This window comes from Salvelinus alpinus, chromosome 5 (genome assembly GCF_045679555.1).
Source record: "Salvelinus alpinus chromosome 5, SLU_Salpinus.1, whole genome shotgun sequence".
Classification (NCBI taxonomy): Eukaryota; Metazoa; Chordata; class Actinopteri; order Salmoniformes; family Salmonidae; genus Salvelinus; species Salvelinus alpinus.
Genome location: NC_092090.1, coordinates 15,080,331 through 15,096,448, shown reverse-complemented (window position 1 = coordinate 15,096,448; position 16,118 = coordinate 15,080,331). Strand labels below are relative to the sequence as shown.

At 42.6% G+C, this 16,118-nt stretch overlaps 1 protein-coding gene across 2 annotated transcripts; it reads right to left on the bottom strand.

The window, feature by feature from the left end:
• Positions 1–53: 53 nt before the first annotated feature.
• LOC139575601 (ceroid-lipofuscinosis neuronal protein 6 homolog) lies at positions 54–12,404 on the bottom strand. Of its 2 annotated transcripts, none has more exons than XM_071400736.1 (8): positions 11,898–12,404; positions 10,462–10,579; positions 6,920–7,018; positions 6,141–6,329; positions 5,800–5,855; positions 1,535–1,657; positions 724–1,009; positions 54–418 (listed from the first exon to the last, which is right to left on the bottom strand). In XM_071400736.1, exons 1-7 carry the CDS (start codon positions 11,954–11,956, stop codon positions 739–741), a joined length of 915 nt encoding a protein of 304 aa, XP_071256837.1. In that variant the 5' UTR covers positions 11,957–12,404; the 3' UTR covers positions 54–418; positions 724–738. The 2 variants fall into 2 exon arrangements, with proteins under 2 accessions (XP_071256837.1, XP_071256838.1); XM_071400737.1 differs by having other exon boundaries at positions 255–387; positions 11,898–12,054.
• Between the last annotated feature and the right edge of the window lie 3,714 nt (positions 12,405–16,118).

Below are 16,118 nucleotides of genomic sequence, written 5' to 3'. Positions count from 1 at the left end.
TGCAAGTACAGTTAAGCATGTCTTCAAAGTTCATAATCACAATATACACAAAGTGGAGTAAGAAACATTTATTACTAAAAATATCTGATATTGAAATGTTCAGACAACTTACTTGAATCAATACAATGATGTTCAAGTACATCCAACACTGACCTTTCTTTGAGTCCATTTCAAAGTTTGGCTTATTTTAAATCAATACTGTAACATTGCATACTGTAAGATGGTCATTGTCATGTGGACGGGGTTGGGGGAGTGGTGGGGTGCAACTGTAGAAAAGAGGGGCCTGTCCCAGAATGCAGCACAACACTGTGCTCGATCCACACTCCATGTGGCGCTTGCTGATGATGTCATTCTGACATTCGGGAGCGGAGCAGATAGACCATTTATCTGGAGCAGGAAAGTTTCAGACCTGTCAATTCTACAGAAATGCAAGATATTGATGGAATCCATTCAGTCAGTATTAGTCCATTCCACAGGAGGCTGGTGATGGGAGGATGGCTCATAATAACTTTCCTTACTCCATGCAAAACTAACCTGGGTAACTAATTGTTAACACAAACTAGCATCATACTGGCTCCCAGGCTAACACAAACTAGTATTATCATACTGGCTCCCAGGCTAACACAAACTAGTATTATCATACTGGCTCCCAGGCTAACACAAACTAGCATCATCATACTGGCACCCATGCTAACACAAACTAGCATCATACTGGACACTCACCTGTTGTCACTCCTATCAGTGGCTGTCCTTAACGTGTAATGTGTAGTAGGACCAGGGCTCGGGGACGTACAGGTGACCGGGGTATTTCTTACGCAGCACCGGGTCGCTCCACAGCCAGGCCACCCACACGGCCACCAGGCACATGGTGACAGAGAAGCTGACAAACAGAAAGAGGCCATTGGCGTCTGGGACAGAGCCCTTATGCCGCTGGTGGATCACCGTGGCTACCATAGCTAGGAAGGTGAGGAGGAAGAGTTGGAAGATCTGACCCTCTGTGACCAAGTACCTGAGAGGGTGTGAGAGAGGGGCAGAAGTGAGAGCTGCAGTCAAGATACTTTCACTTTCTAGAAGGAAATACTTAGAGTTGAGCCATGCGTCACACAGTGAAATGTCCCATACTTCAGGTACTTTCAGTACGACAAATCGGAGTACATAAATCACACAATGGAGTACATTTGTCAATTAGAATTCAGCAAACCTCTAAGACAGTGATCATGAACTAGATTCAGCCGCGGGCCAGATGGTCAGAGGGCCGGAACATAATTACAAATCATTTGTAGACTGCAAATTGATCGCAAGAAGCCCAAACAGATATGACTAAAACAATAATTTCAAAACTTGCTCACATTTGTATACGATCACATATATCTTTATACAGATTTCCAAAATTAAAATCACTTGGGAGGTGAATTGCTGGTGTTTTTACAGTCTTATATGTCTAACAATAAAAAATAAAAAAAAGTTTAAAAAAAAGTTTTACATACGTAAATCTTTTCTCAAGTCAAAAGAAGGAAGTAATGAGGGAACTGACCAATAGTAGAGGGCACTGGGTCCGAGTAGCAGCCAACCAGACAGGGGCATTGTCTTCTCCTCTTTGACGTGAGTAAAGCAGCCAGTGAAGTAGAGGAAGAGGATGATGAAGAAAGGAATATACCTGGAGGAAGAGAGAAGGAGAGAACTCAGTTGAAAACTAGTTCATGTCAACTTATTACAAACTCATTACAAATACTGAACACGGGTCACAGTAATAATGTTTACATACTGTATATAGTGTATTCTAGTCAAGACTCATCCTATATAACTACTGCTGTACACACCTTTTCTAGTCACATTCTGTCCATAATGTCATTGTCTATCCATACCATCATATACATACATATTTATATTCCGGACTCTGATATTGCTTGTTCTAATATTTCTTAATTCCTTTATTGAAATGTTTTGGACTTGCATTTGCTTATTGCTTTGTATTGTTCGGTATTACTGCACTGAACATCCGCAACGTATGTGTACCCGGACAATACCATCCGCAACGTATGTGTACCCGGACAATAACATCTGCAACGTATGTGTACCCGGACAATAACATCCGCAACGTATGTGTACCCGGACAATACCATCCGCAACGTATGTGTACCCGGACAATACCATCCGCAACGTATGTGTACCCGGACAATAACATCTGCAACGTATGTGAACCCGGACAATAACATCTGCAACGTATGTGTACCCGAACAATAACATCTGCAACGTATGTGTACCCGGACAATAACATCTGCAACGTATGTGAACCCGGACAATAACATCTGCAACGTATGTGTACCCGGACAATAACATCTGCAACGTACGTGTACCCGGACAATAACATCTGCAACGTATGTGTACCCGGACAATAACATCTGCAACGTATGTGAACCCGGACAATAACATCTGCAACGTATGTGTACCCGAACAATAACATCTGCAACGTATGTGTACCCGGACAATAACATTTGCAACGTATGTGTACCCGAACAATAACATCTGCAACGTATGTGTACCCGAACAATAACATCTGCAACGTATGTGTACCCGAACAATAACATTTGCAACGTATGTGTACCCGAACAATAACATTTGCAACGTATGTGTACCCGAACAATAACATCTGCAACGTATGTGTACCCGGACAATAACATTTGCAACGTACGTGTACCCGAACAATAACATCTGCAACGTACGTGTACCCGGACAATAACATCTGCAACGTACGTGTACCCGGACAATAACATCTGCAACGTACGTGTACCCGGACAATAACATCTGCAACGTACGTGTACCCGGACAATAACATCTGCAACGTACGTGTACCCGAACAATAACATCTGCAACGTACGTGTACCCGAACAATAACATCTGCAACGTATGTGTACCCGAACAATAACATCTGCAACGTATGTGAACCCGGACAATAACATCTGCAACGTACGTGTACCCGAACAATAACATCTGCAACGTATGTGTACCCGAACAATAACATCTGCAACGTATGTGTACCCGGACAATAACATCTGCAACGTACGTGTACCCGAACAATAACATCTGCAACGTACGTGTACCCGGACAATAACATCTGCAACGTATGTGTACCCGGACAATAACATCTGCAACGTATGTGTACCCGGACAATAACATCTGCAACGTATGTGTACCCGGACAATAACATCTGCAACGTATGTGTACCCGGACAATAACATCTGCAACGTATGCGTACCCGAACAATAACATCTGCAATGTATGTGTACCCGGACAATAACATCTGCAACGTATGTGTACCCGGACAATAACATCTGCAACGTATGTGTACCCGGACAATAACATCTGCAACGTATGCGTACCCGGACAATAACATCTGCAACGTATGTGTACCCGAACAATAACATCTGCAACGTACGTGTACCCGGACAATAACATCTGCAATGTATGTGTACCCGGACAATAACATCTGCAACGTATGCGTACCCGAACAATAACATCTGCAATGTATGCGTACCCGAACAATAACATCTGCAATGTATGCGTACCCGAACAATAACATCTGCAACGTATGCGTACCCGAACAATAACATCTGCAATGTATGCGTACCCGAACAATAACATCTGCAATGTATGCGTACCCGAACAATAACATCTGCAACGTATGTGTACCCGAACAATAACATCTGCAACGTATGCGTACCCGAACAATAACATCTGCAATGTATGTGTACCCGAACAATAACATCTGCAACGTACGTGTACCCGGACAATAACATCTGCAATGTATGTGTACCCGGACAATAACATCTGCAACGTATGTGTACCCGGACAATAACATCTGCAACGTATGTGTACCCGGACAATAACATCTGCAACGTATGTGTACCCGGACAATAACATCTGCAACGTATGTGTACCCGGACAATAACATCTGCAACGTATGTGTACCCGGACAATAACATCTGCAACGTATGTGTACCCGGACAATAACATCTGCAACGTATGTGTACCCGAACAATAACATCTGCAACGTACGTGTACCCGGACAATAACATCTGCAATGTATGTGTACCCGGACAATAACATCTGCAACGTATGTGTACCCGGACAATAACATCTGCAACGTATGTGTACCCGGACAATAACATCTGCAACGTATGTGTACCCGGACAATAACATCTGCAACGTACGTGTACCCGAACAATAACATCTGCAACGTATGTGTACCCGGACAATAACATCTGCAACGTACGTGTACCCGAACAATAACATCTGCAACGTATGTGTACCCGAACAATAACATCTGCAACGTATGTGTACCCGAACAATAACATCTGCAACGTATGTGTACCCGAACAATAACATCTGCAACGTACGTGTACCCGGACAATAACATCTGCAACGTACGTGTACCCGGACAATAACATCTGCAACGTACGTGTACCCGAACAATAACATCTGCAACGTATGTGTACCCGGACAATAACATCTGCAACGTATGTGTACCCGAACAATAACATCTGCAACGTATGTGTACCCGGACAATAACATCTGCAACGTATGTGTACCCGAACAATAACATCTGCAACGTATGTGTACCCGGACAATAACATCTGCAACGTATGTGTACCCGAACAATAACATCTGCAACGTACGTGTACCCGGACAATAACATCTGCAACGTACGTGTACCCGAACAATAACATCTGCAACGTATGTGTACCCGGACAATAACATCTGCAACGTATGTGTACCCGAACAATAACATCTGCAACGTATGTGTACCCGGACAATAACATCTGCAACGTACGTGTACCCGAACAATAACATCTGCAACGTACGTGTACCCGAACAATAACATCTGCAACGTATGTGTACCCGAACAATAACATCTGCAACGTATGTGTACCCGGACAATAACATCTGCAACGTATGTGTACCCGGACAATAACATCTGCAACGTATGTGTACCCGGACAATAACATCTGCAACGTATGTGTACCCGGACAATAACATCTGCAACGTATGTGTACCCGGACAATAACATCTGCAACGTACGTGTACCCGGACAATAACATCTGCAACGTACGTGTACCCGAACAATAACATCTGCAACGTATGTGTACCCGAACAATAACATCTGCAACGTATGTGTACCCGAACAATAACATCTGCAACGTATGTGTACCCGGACAATAACATCTGCAACGTATGTGTACCCGGACAATAACATCTGCAACGTATGTGTACCCGGACAATAACATCTGCAACGTATGTGTACCCGGACAATAACATCTGCAACGTATGTGTACCCGGACAATAACATCTGCAACGTATGTGTACCCGGACAATAACATCTGCAACGTACGTGTACCCGAACAATAACATCTGCAACGTATGTGTACCCGAACAATAACATCTGCAACGTATGTGTACCCGAACAATAACATCTGCAACGTATGTGTACCCGGACAATAACATCTGCAACGTATGTGTACCCGAACAATAACATCTGCAACGTATGTGTACCCGAACAATAACATCTGCAACGTATGTGTACCCGGACAATAACATCTGCAACGTATGTGTACCCGAACAATAACATTTGATTAGATGTTTAGATATACAGGCAAAAACATATAAAGCAACTCAATTTGAAAAACAGTCATTGTTTCAACCACTTTAAAAAGTTGTTAATCTAAGTTATATTATCAACCAATAGCATGTTATGACAGTTAAGCAGAAGAGAATATTCCATTAAAAGGGTTTACCACATACCACATCAAATGTCCCAGTTGTTCATCATAAAAATAAAGAAGCTCAAACGAATCAATCTAAAATAAATAAAATAAGAAACATGTTCAAACAACATCAACAGCATTTCTGTTGTTGGTGGATATAAAACAGCATTAGGGACAGTAACAGAAGGAGCTGTAGGGACAGCATACATTTGAGCTCTACCAGGCACCATCCGTTCATTCATCTCGGTTAACACAGAACTATAACCTTGCATAATTTGGTCGTATTGTATCAGAAGGAGTTGGGTGAAAAGCAGAAGACATTTCCATCCCGTACGGACTAACAAAGTATATCTTCTCTAATAAAAAGGTGTAGCCTACCAGTGTAGCAGGTTTGAGGTCTTTGATGATGGGGTTTTCTCTGACAGACAGGTGGAGCTGGTAGCCACTCAGCAGCAGACGATGGTTGATGGAGTCGCCCACCAGGTGGATGCTGGCGCCCATCACAAAGGTGATGATGCTCAGGTACACGGCGGAGCGAGGCAGGGCCCTGGGACTCCGCTCAATCAGCTGCTCGGAGAGGGACGAGAGCACACACACATTAACAGGCATGTAAACACACACACATTAACAGGCATGTAAACACACACACACATTAACAGGCATGTAAATGTAACCGATGTGAAATGGCTAGCTAGGTAGCGGTGGTGCGCGCTAGCAGCCTTTCAGTCGGTGACGTCACTTGCTCTGAAACCTTGAAGTAGTGGTTCCCCTTGCTCTGCAAGGGCCGCGGCTTTTGTGGAGCGATGGGTAATGATGCTTCGTGGGTGTCAGTTGTTGATGTGTGCAGAGGGTCCCTGGTTCGCGCCCGGGTCGGGGCGAGGGGACGGACTAAAGTTATACTGTTACATTGATGCTGTTGACCCGGATCACTGGTTGCTGCGGTGTGCATGTACAGTCAGTGTGCATGCACACACACGCACTTAGTATAGCATGTGAGCATCACAAATGAATCAGATTAATTCATTACATATTGAAAAGCGATTATTTTGGACACATTTCATTATCACTGTAGCTTCTTATAGGGCAACTGTGATTGTGAACAAACGGTATCAACCAGCGTTGCAGTTTGTGTTTGCTGGTTCCAGACAGTCACCCACCTTGAGCAGTAGGAATGGCGTGATGACATTGTAGGCCATGTGAAAGTAGTCTCCAGCACTGGGCTTGTTCAGGGGGAACCACTCCAGAGGGAGAATGATCTGAATTAAATCATGGATACAACACAGGGTTATATTCATAGCATAGAGTTGAATGCTGATATAACGAGGCTATTTGTTTGTTACACTTTGTTATTTACTCAAATATATTATTGTAGCAGGGTGGTTCCACGCCAGGACAGCCCGGAAGTATTTTGGGTGTCACAGATTGTTATGGCAATTCTCACATAGAAACTTCATTGGAAGGAAGTATGATTGACATGCTTTTTACACTTGCATCACAATGTTTTTTTCTTCGAAAGTCATGTTGAAAGTGCCTCCTGTAAGAACCTATGATCCATGAACAGAACGTGATACAGACATCTCAGTGTCATTGTACTCCTTATTGCAGGCCTGGTCAACTCCAGTCCTCGGGGACCTGATTGGTGGCACACTTTTGCCCCAGTCCCAGCGAAAAACACCTGACTCCAATAATCAACTAATTATGATCTTCAGTTTAGAACGTAATTAGTTTAAATCAACTGTGTTTTCTAGAGATGGGGGAAAAGTGTGACACCAATCAGGCCCCAGAGGACTGGAGTTGCCCAGGCCTGCCTTATAGTGCGCTCTAAAATATGGAATATGTCTTGAACATTCATTTATTCAACATAAAACATTAATATCTCAAAGTACCTTTTTTGATGTAGCATATTTTTTGACATTGTTTGGAACAATATACTCTTAAAACAGGTCAAATGTCTAGAGTGGCTCTCTGGTACTTTAGAAGATATGAGCATATATTAAAGACATAGGTCTTTAATACATCATAGCCCTCCTTTAGGATTGCACATTCAGCAAATCACCAGCAGAGGGAGTTCCATTTTAATCAATTTTCCCATTCACTGTGTTGGTGGTGGTAATAAAATGCATCATAACTTAAAAATTAGCAGACAACCACCTCTGGAAATGTGATGTACTTATAGAGTATATTGTTCCAACCAATGTCGTAAAATTAGGAAAATCAAAAAGGGTACTTATGAGTTTTATGTTGAATAAATGAATGTGACAAATTGAATTTCAGAACTTAAACACTCGATACTAGTGATAGGGGCTATAAAATAAACTCTATAGTTCCATATCAAAATATTATTGTGGGCGATATCATATCGATACTTTGATAGATTTTGAAAAAATATAAAACTCACCAAAACTCATCCGAAAGCTTGTTCTCCATCTTTTTAAATAGTGAGCCAACATGTTTTCAGCACTTTAATTTCCATGACTGATCAGAACTCATTCCCCCATGCTCTCTCTTCCCTCTCCACAGCAGACATAGTGTATCAAATAGCAGAATCGTGAGAATCGCAATACATATCGTATCGGCACCTAAGCGTGGTGATAATAACGTATTGTGAGGTCCCTGGCAATCCCCTACTCCACACACTAAGGAGTATGACTGCACGGTTCACGGATCATAGGGTCTTACTCTAGTGGAAGAATGAGAGAAGGTGATCTACTCGAGACTAGCGACTTGCTGAGGCCCAGCTTGAAGACTCAATCATGATTTATGACGTTGTTTGGATGGCTGACCATCTGTGGGCTATCACAGAGGTCAAGCACACCTTCTCTGTGGTTTTCTCCGGGGAGAGACGTTCCCATGGAAGTCCTGGGGTCAGTGCCGCCAGGAGAGGTGGGAAAACTGGTGAAACTTGAATCGACTAAATTAATGTTACTGTGTGAATTACATTGTCATGTTTGGATTGTTTCAAGAGTTCATAAAGTGCAAAGAATGTTAATGTTTTATTGTACTGTAAATGGCATGGATTTATTGTTACAGGGAAAGTGATATTTTGTTCGTCGGATTGCGGATAGTTCAAAAAGGAGCGACACAGGGGTGTGCTCCTATCATTTAGATTAGAATCTGGTTGTGTTTCCTGTCTTCTGTTTTTGCTAGCAAAGTGTAACGAAATGTTCATTCAGGTTGGGGGTGAGTTTCTGCTTGAATTTGACAGTGAATTCACTTATACTTTGAGAACTTGCTCAAGCTGCTGTATCACCCACTGCTTTTTCTTTTAGAGAGGATTCTGAACTGAAGACACGTGTAACTACGTTAAGCCTATTGGTGACAGTCATTTACTCGGAGTATTCTGTAAGGTATCATGTACACTTTTTTTCTTCTTCTGTTAATTATTTTGTGACTAAAATGATATTAGTTGAAATGAGTAAATTGATTCCTCGTTCTACAGATTAATTGACTATACGCTTATAATTTATGTCTATCGATAGTTGTTTTTTTACACTATACATGCTTGGATACCACCTTGACATCTCTGATCTGCTTGCCTCAATAAATCAATGCTAGAACATTGGTCGCCAGGATAAGCTATTTGTAACAAGTCTCTTAATAATTTTATAACGGTGCAAGTTAGATGTTAATTCTATTCAGAGGTAATTCAAGGCTCGCTACCTGCACTAGGTTTATCCAGAGATGTACAGGACGTATTTATTCACATAATATTACAGTCAGATTGATCAATGTAGTTTATTATTATATTCAACATACTTTCTACATAATGGTTGGATAATTTCAACCAAACTACATTACAGCAGGCATAGGTCTAAAAAAGGGCTTACATTTTGTATTAAATAGCTTGTTTGTTACAATAGTTGAAAATGGCGTGGCCAAACATGAGAATGAAGGGTATGGTTTGTGCACCATAGAAGTACACATTCATCAACCTATTAGAGTGTCAAACAAATCATGTTTGTTCGTGGTCATTCATTATGATTTGTTCTGACAGTTTTAAGACAAGTCATGGAATCTAACTCTAAATGACTTCGTTGACAAAGACCAACACAAAGTTAACATGGACTTGCCCTTACAACACATTGAACAGGCGGGGACTGAAAATGTGCAACAGCTGTCCCTGTTCAAATACACCTCCACATGAAGCTTATATGGTTGACTAAAGTAATCCATAATGGATTTGTGTCATGAATCATTTCCTTCAAGATGTTGTTGTGGAGTCACGCACTCCACCCCGTGTGGTAGGCTTATTCCTCTTTGGGATATGAGGTAGCCTAAAATGGCCACGTTCATCATGATTTTCTCAAAAATGGTTTGTGATACAAATGTAAAAAAGTATGTCAAATATCCTTCACCCCAATGAAGTTTCTAAGTAAGAATTTTACATTTTTTAATTTAACCTTTATTTAACTAAGCAAGTCAGTTTAGAACAAATTCATATTTAAAATGACGGCCTACACCGGCCAAACCCTCCCCTAACCCGGATGACGCTGGGCCAATTGTGCGCCGCCCTATGGGACTCCCAATCACGGCCGATTGTGAATGGAATCGAACCAGGGTCTGTAACGACACCTCTAGCACTGAGATGCAGTGCCTTAGACCGCTGCGCCACTCGAGAGCCCAAATGCCAGAACAACCTGAGATACCCAAATCTTTTCAAGCTGTCCTGGTATGGAATCTCTCAGCAGGTTGTCCATACCATTACAATGGGCCTTCCAAAGTCCAGTACCCAGTTTTGCACTGTGAGATAGAACCACAGGTCAAAGTGGAACTGTGGACTCTTCATTGATGACCCCTCTGGCTTGGACCCTGGTTGGCTTTAGAGAAAGACACATTATGAAGTATGAATTCCCTCCAACTCCAAAACAACATGATACAGAATGACAATGTATGAACAAGACGTTAGCCAATATGTAGGAACACAACAGTGCTGTAGTAGGCCTACACCTATATGAATACACATAAATAATCATTATCTTTCTGTTCATGTAGCCTCCTCTATTATTCATCACTATTACTGTTGTTGGCCTTGATCTACCTCCGAGGTTAACGCCAGTGGGGGAAATAGGACGAGGACATGTAAATAAATAAGATGCATGTTATTCAGTTGTTTGCAACGGTGGAGACACAGTCCAGTGCATTCCTTGTACAGGCCCCATCTGTTCCTAACTCGCTGCAAATAATGGGCAACATAAAAGCCAAGATACACTGTATTGTATAGCTGTGCTTGACAACCTTCACAGCCGCCATCATTTGAAAGCATTACAGGCTGACAACTTCCCTGTCCTTGGTCACATGACACTGACCATGAACACATTACAAGGCAAGAAGAACTTCAGCCAGCAAGCACAGGCAATAACTAACCTAGTTTAGAATATATGGGGCAGTTTTGAGTGGCAGACTGATATGCCTTTACAGTATATTTTCTACTGACACTGTCTGACAGTAGCCTAGCGGACTAAACTCCACGGTGCAGGAAGTGTCTGATAAACTTCAACAGAGTGGAGCCGAGACCAGGCTTTGTGGAATCTAGCTCTGACTAGATCAATTCGCCCTATTGGTCAATACTAACAAGAATTTAAATTATGAAACGCCCACCTTGTACACGTGTTTAAAAGCACTCGACGCTTTTGGGACAAATAAAACCACTCGTGGGCCAAGTCGACAGTTGGAGAATCCTGTCTTACAGCAACAGCAATGAGCACACAGGCGGTGGTTGTATTTGAATGAACTATTATTGAAACAGTAATTAACGTGATAGATTTCAGTAAGCAAATAAATGTATGCAACTACAGAGGACAGACATAAGTACAAGTGGGGCGTTTCATAATTTACATTTTACAAGTATTGACCATGGGCGAATCGATGTAGTCGGAGAAAGATTCCACAAAGCCGCTCCACTCTGTTGGTAAAGTTCACAAACTTCCTAAACCATGGGGTGGAGTTCAGTCCGCTAACAGTAGCCTAGTCTTTATTGTTTACGTTTCGTTGATAGACAAATGCCTGAGAGACTTCGGCTTATCAGGGCGACTCTTTCGACATGCACGGTGCCTTCCAACCACTGGCCCGCTAGATGGGAACATTAAATACTTGCCGATGATATAAACACGTTAATCACAAGCAAATTGTTCAAACCTGGGGTTTGTTGACGACCAGGGTGCATTGCTTTGACGTTTCCGTACCGCAGCTTGCATTCTCTTCCTGATGTCCTCCAGTCCTGCAACGAAAATTCGCTCCTTATTTTTCTTCTTTGGTGTGGTTTATCGGCGGTTGGCATCCAACCTTATGGTGCATTACCGCCACCTACTGTACTGGAGTGTGGGCCAAAGACAGAAACTATTGTAAATCCTAGCTGCCAGTCCCGTTTTCCTTAAAAAATAAGATAACAAAACATTTGGGACTGTATCTAATGACGTTCTACTCAGTATCCTCTTTAAACTCATTTCCTATATCCACTTCTCCCTCAAACTGGATCTCGGCCTCTCTCTTTCCCTCTGATACTGCACACACTGTGTCAGTACATGCTCCACTGTCTCTGTTTCCTGGCAATATTCACACTCTCCTGTTGGACGCTTTCCTATCCCATTTAGAGTCTTATTCAACCAGCTGTGTTCCAGCCATCATCTTTTAAAAAATGGCCTCCTCTGGGTCTGAACTGCGGAGCTGCAGGCACCCTATGTAATTTGAATACCACCCCACCATGCCCAAGCATTAATTGTTGACGCGGGTCCATTACGTTTCCGATTTGACAAGAAGATCTTTCTTTAACGTAGGTTATATGATAAATGATCCCACTGATGGTTTCACCAACAATTTTTTTTTGTTGTTGTGTTAGTAAAACGTTTATTGGAGACAGGAGATCAAGTGGAGACATAGGACGAGGTGGATTATTATATAATAAGGCCTTTTATTAATATGTAAAAATATCTTAGTAAATCGTACAGTACGGCTCCTTCTGTCTGACTTGTATGAAATCGTCGGAAGAGAGACCCTCTAAGCAGTACATACAGATTATATAGGCAACAAGCAAAGTAGGTTGATCTTGTCGTCTGGCCTTCCGATTGGTCGATCTGGGTCGTGGGTAGTCCTGTTCGGCCTGATGTCGACGTTTCCATTGGCTTTTCACACAGTTCTTTGTCCTAGTCACATCCAAAGGCATCCTGCATGTGCGTTTGTTTTCACAGGCCCTATTCATGGGGGAGGGGATGTGTGTGTGGGTCTGACAAAGTAGTGGGGATGGGTGCATGTTGTGCCAAGAATAGCTTATGTTGAGAAGTGGTTAAAACAAGTTACCAGTATCTTATACAATTTCTTACAAATCCCCCTCTTCACGTCTCACAAGAGACGTGACATAAAAGTAAAAAAAGACAAAGCTATGGGATAAAATTTGTCAGAAGACAAATTTTAATTCCCCCTCTTCACGTCTCACAAGAGACGTGACATAAAAGTTTCTTAGTCCTCAAATAGATAGACAGGTCCAGCTTCCCCATCATCAAGCAATGGGAACATTTGGGCCCTTTCCTGATTAGGGTCTATTGCGGCAGTGATAACACGGCTAGCAAGCGTGCGCGCACATGGAATGCAACAGCATCCACAAAGTACAAGACCGCCCGCAAAAACGGAAATAGATACTAGGATAGAGGAAACCAGCGTCTTATATTTACCAAAAGCATCCATCCATGAGTCCCACATAGAAGTGTCCACTCCAGAATGCTGTTTCATCTTACCATTAAGGGTACGAAGTCCCTCCAATGCTACAGTCAGACTCCCATCCGTAGCTGTGTTGTTGGGAATGAAAGTACAACACTGCTCACCAAACATGGCACAGACCCCCCCCGTTCTGCCAATAACATATCCACCGCGATTCTATTTTGAAATGCCATCAGGGATGTAGCTGCCAATTGTCCATGGACCGCCTCAAAGCCTTGTTGAGTCCAAAAATCCCACATTATTAACCAAAAAACGAGAAAATGTTAAACCCTCAGGTCCATCCCTCTATACAACCTGTACCAGGTGGGCTCGTCGCCACCCGGGAACTTCAAACCTTCACAACAGGGAGGACAAACATCACTTTTTATTCATTCGACAACCTCCACTACAGCAAACCAAGGGTCCTCCTCTGTCAGGCCCACTCTCCTGCGAATGCTTGATTCCGTATCAGCCTCCTTGCCACATCTGTAACAGACTTCTTCAAACAAGGTATGATACAGGCAGCACAGCACATGAGCATAAGAAAAACAACAACTAGAGTCAGAAATCCAGTAACCATCATTGTAGTATACTTACCAAACCAACCACCCAGCCAGAGAACAGTCCACTCTCCTCCACACCTGCAAGACCCTTCATCTCCACTGATAACCTTGCCATCCCACTCAGAGCTTTTGAAATGCTCCCATCCGGACTAGTATTGTTAGGATCAAACGTGCAACACTGTTCTCCAATCATTTTACATACACCTCCCTGGTTGGCCAGAATCATGTCCAGTTCTAGTCTATTTTGTCTACTGGTTTGAGAGGTAGCATCCAATCGTTCAGCCATCCCCGTAAGTACTGTGTGGGTGTAGTTTAACAAATCATTGTTGATTATAGTAGATATAATTGATCCAAGCATTCTGCTTAGCATCAACAATAGCTGGGCCAAACTGGGCAATAGATTCCACAGGCCATCATTCCTGTTTGATGTCTGGTATTCGTGGGGGACCCCTATTGGGACCCCAACAGGTTAGTGTGCATGTTATCTGTACCCTCGGACCAAGGAGCGTCACGGTTCTGCCGTCTCCTGGGTTGGTACCGAGTCTCTGTGTCATGTGCAGCTCCCAGAAGTTGGTTAGCTATAACCTCAATAATAGGCAATGGTGGTATCAGACTGGCCAAAACACATGTGCAACGACAATTTCCTTTAAAAAATGGGGTCAACCGCCTGGCAGGTCCACACATCCACCATACATCAGCAACACCTCTAGTTAATAGTGGCATTAGTGATGCAGGTAGTAGTAGGGAGCCTCCCATAGTCTATACCCCTACCTGTACCAGTGATACAGCTGTAATATCCTCCATATGCCTTAACTCCCCACGGTACCTTCTGGGGAGGGACTTCTGGGAACACAAAACTCAAGAGTTTTACACAAGGTTAAATTTGGCTTAAACTTTCCAATATACACATCCAACCTTCCCCATTACTTAGGGCAAATGGGTGAGCAGCCAGAATAGGTCTGGCATGTCCACATACGACACAGTCCTTTCTATTAAGTATTTTGTAGGCCAACCACATATTCTCCCTTTCCTCATAACCAGTTTCAGTCCCCAATTGTTCACTATCTGAGATGTCTTTTACATTTATTACCTGTAGCAGATTGGAGAGCTTAGGTGGTGGTGTGGGACTTGGTCTTGAAGTGGTGGAGGAGGCCGGCTGAACCCTGTTCCGTTGGAACTGGTGGCGGTTCTGGCAGCACTGTGATGGTAACATCCCCATCGTATCCTAATCAGACAGCTCAGGACTACCAGGAGTCCTGTAAAACCCCACCCTCTCCCAAAGAACACATCATCAGCCAGAGGTCAAACAACACTTTCACTTCTATGAACGTACACAGTGAGGAAAGGTCGGGGTCAGGGAATTCTTCATTAAGGAGTTGATCCCCGAACTCTATTAGCAACGGTTCTTCTCCTTAACTCTGTGATCATTCGGCAGTGTCAGTGTGTCTCCCCCTCCAAGTGCGATATGCCCCCAGGTCGAGTGAATCACCTTCTCCTTTAATTCACCTGCAATGCATAAAATCTTGGACATACAGGTTTGGTTAACAAACAGTATCTAATTTGTTCTATCTGATTATATATTTAACTTCTATGCCTATTTTTTAGCTAGAATTTTTTTATTTTTAAATAAGTTTATTATCCAATAGGCCCCATCCTATCCTAGACCACAATGTACCCCTCCCCCGTTTGATACCTGGCTCTGGCCAGGTATCAAGCTTACCTACTCTAAATAATGACTTAGTACATTATAATATAGAAACGTCCCTTTCATTCGCCGCATATCCAATTCTCCCTTGGGCGTACATTCATATCTATTCTTTTCCAATTCTCTGTCAAGTGACTTATCTACTTTAAAATGTATCTGTGCTGCTTATACAGTGGGGAGAACAAGTATTTGATACACTGCCGATTTTGCAGGTTTTCCTACTTACAAAGCATGTGGAGGTCTGTAATTTTTATCATAGGTACACTTCAACTGTGAGAGACGGAATCTAAAACAAAAATCCAGAAAATCACATTGTATGATTTTTAAGTAATTAATTTGCATTTTATTGCATGACATAAGTATTTGATACATCAGAAAAGCAGACCTTAATATTTGGTA

Bases quoted from the DNA above. Each gene is read 5' to 3' on its own strand.
- LOC139575601 (XM_071400736.1), bottom strand. From the start codon at position 11,956: ATGCAAGCTGCGGTACGGAAACGTCAAAGCAATGCACCCTGGTCGTCA. The intron at 10,580-11,897 runs GTTTGAACAATT...CTTTCTCTAAAG, and splicing joins TGGTCGTCAACAAACCCCAG to CCAACCAGGGTCCAAGCCAG. The intron at 6,330-6,919 runs GTGGGTGACTGT...CTCTCCGAGCAG, and splicing joins CGCCATTCCTACTGCTCAAG to CTGATTGAGCGGAGTCCCAG.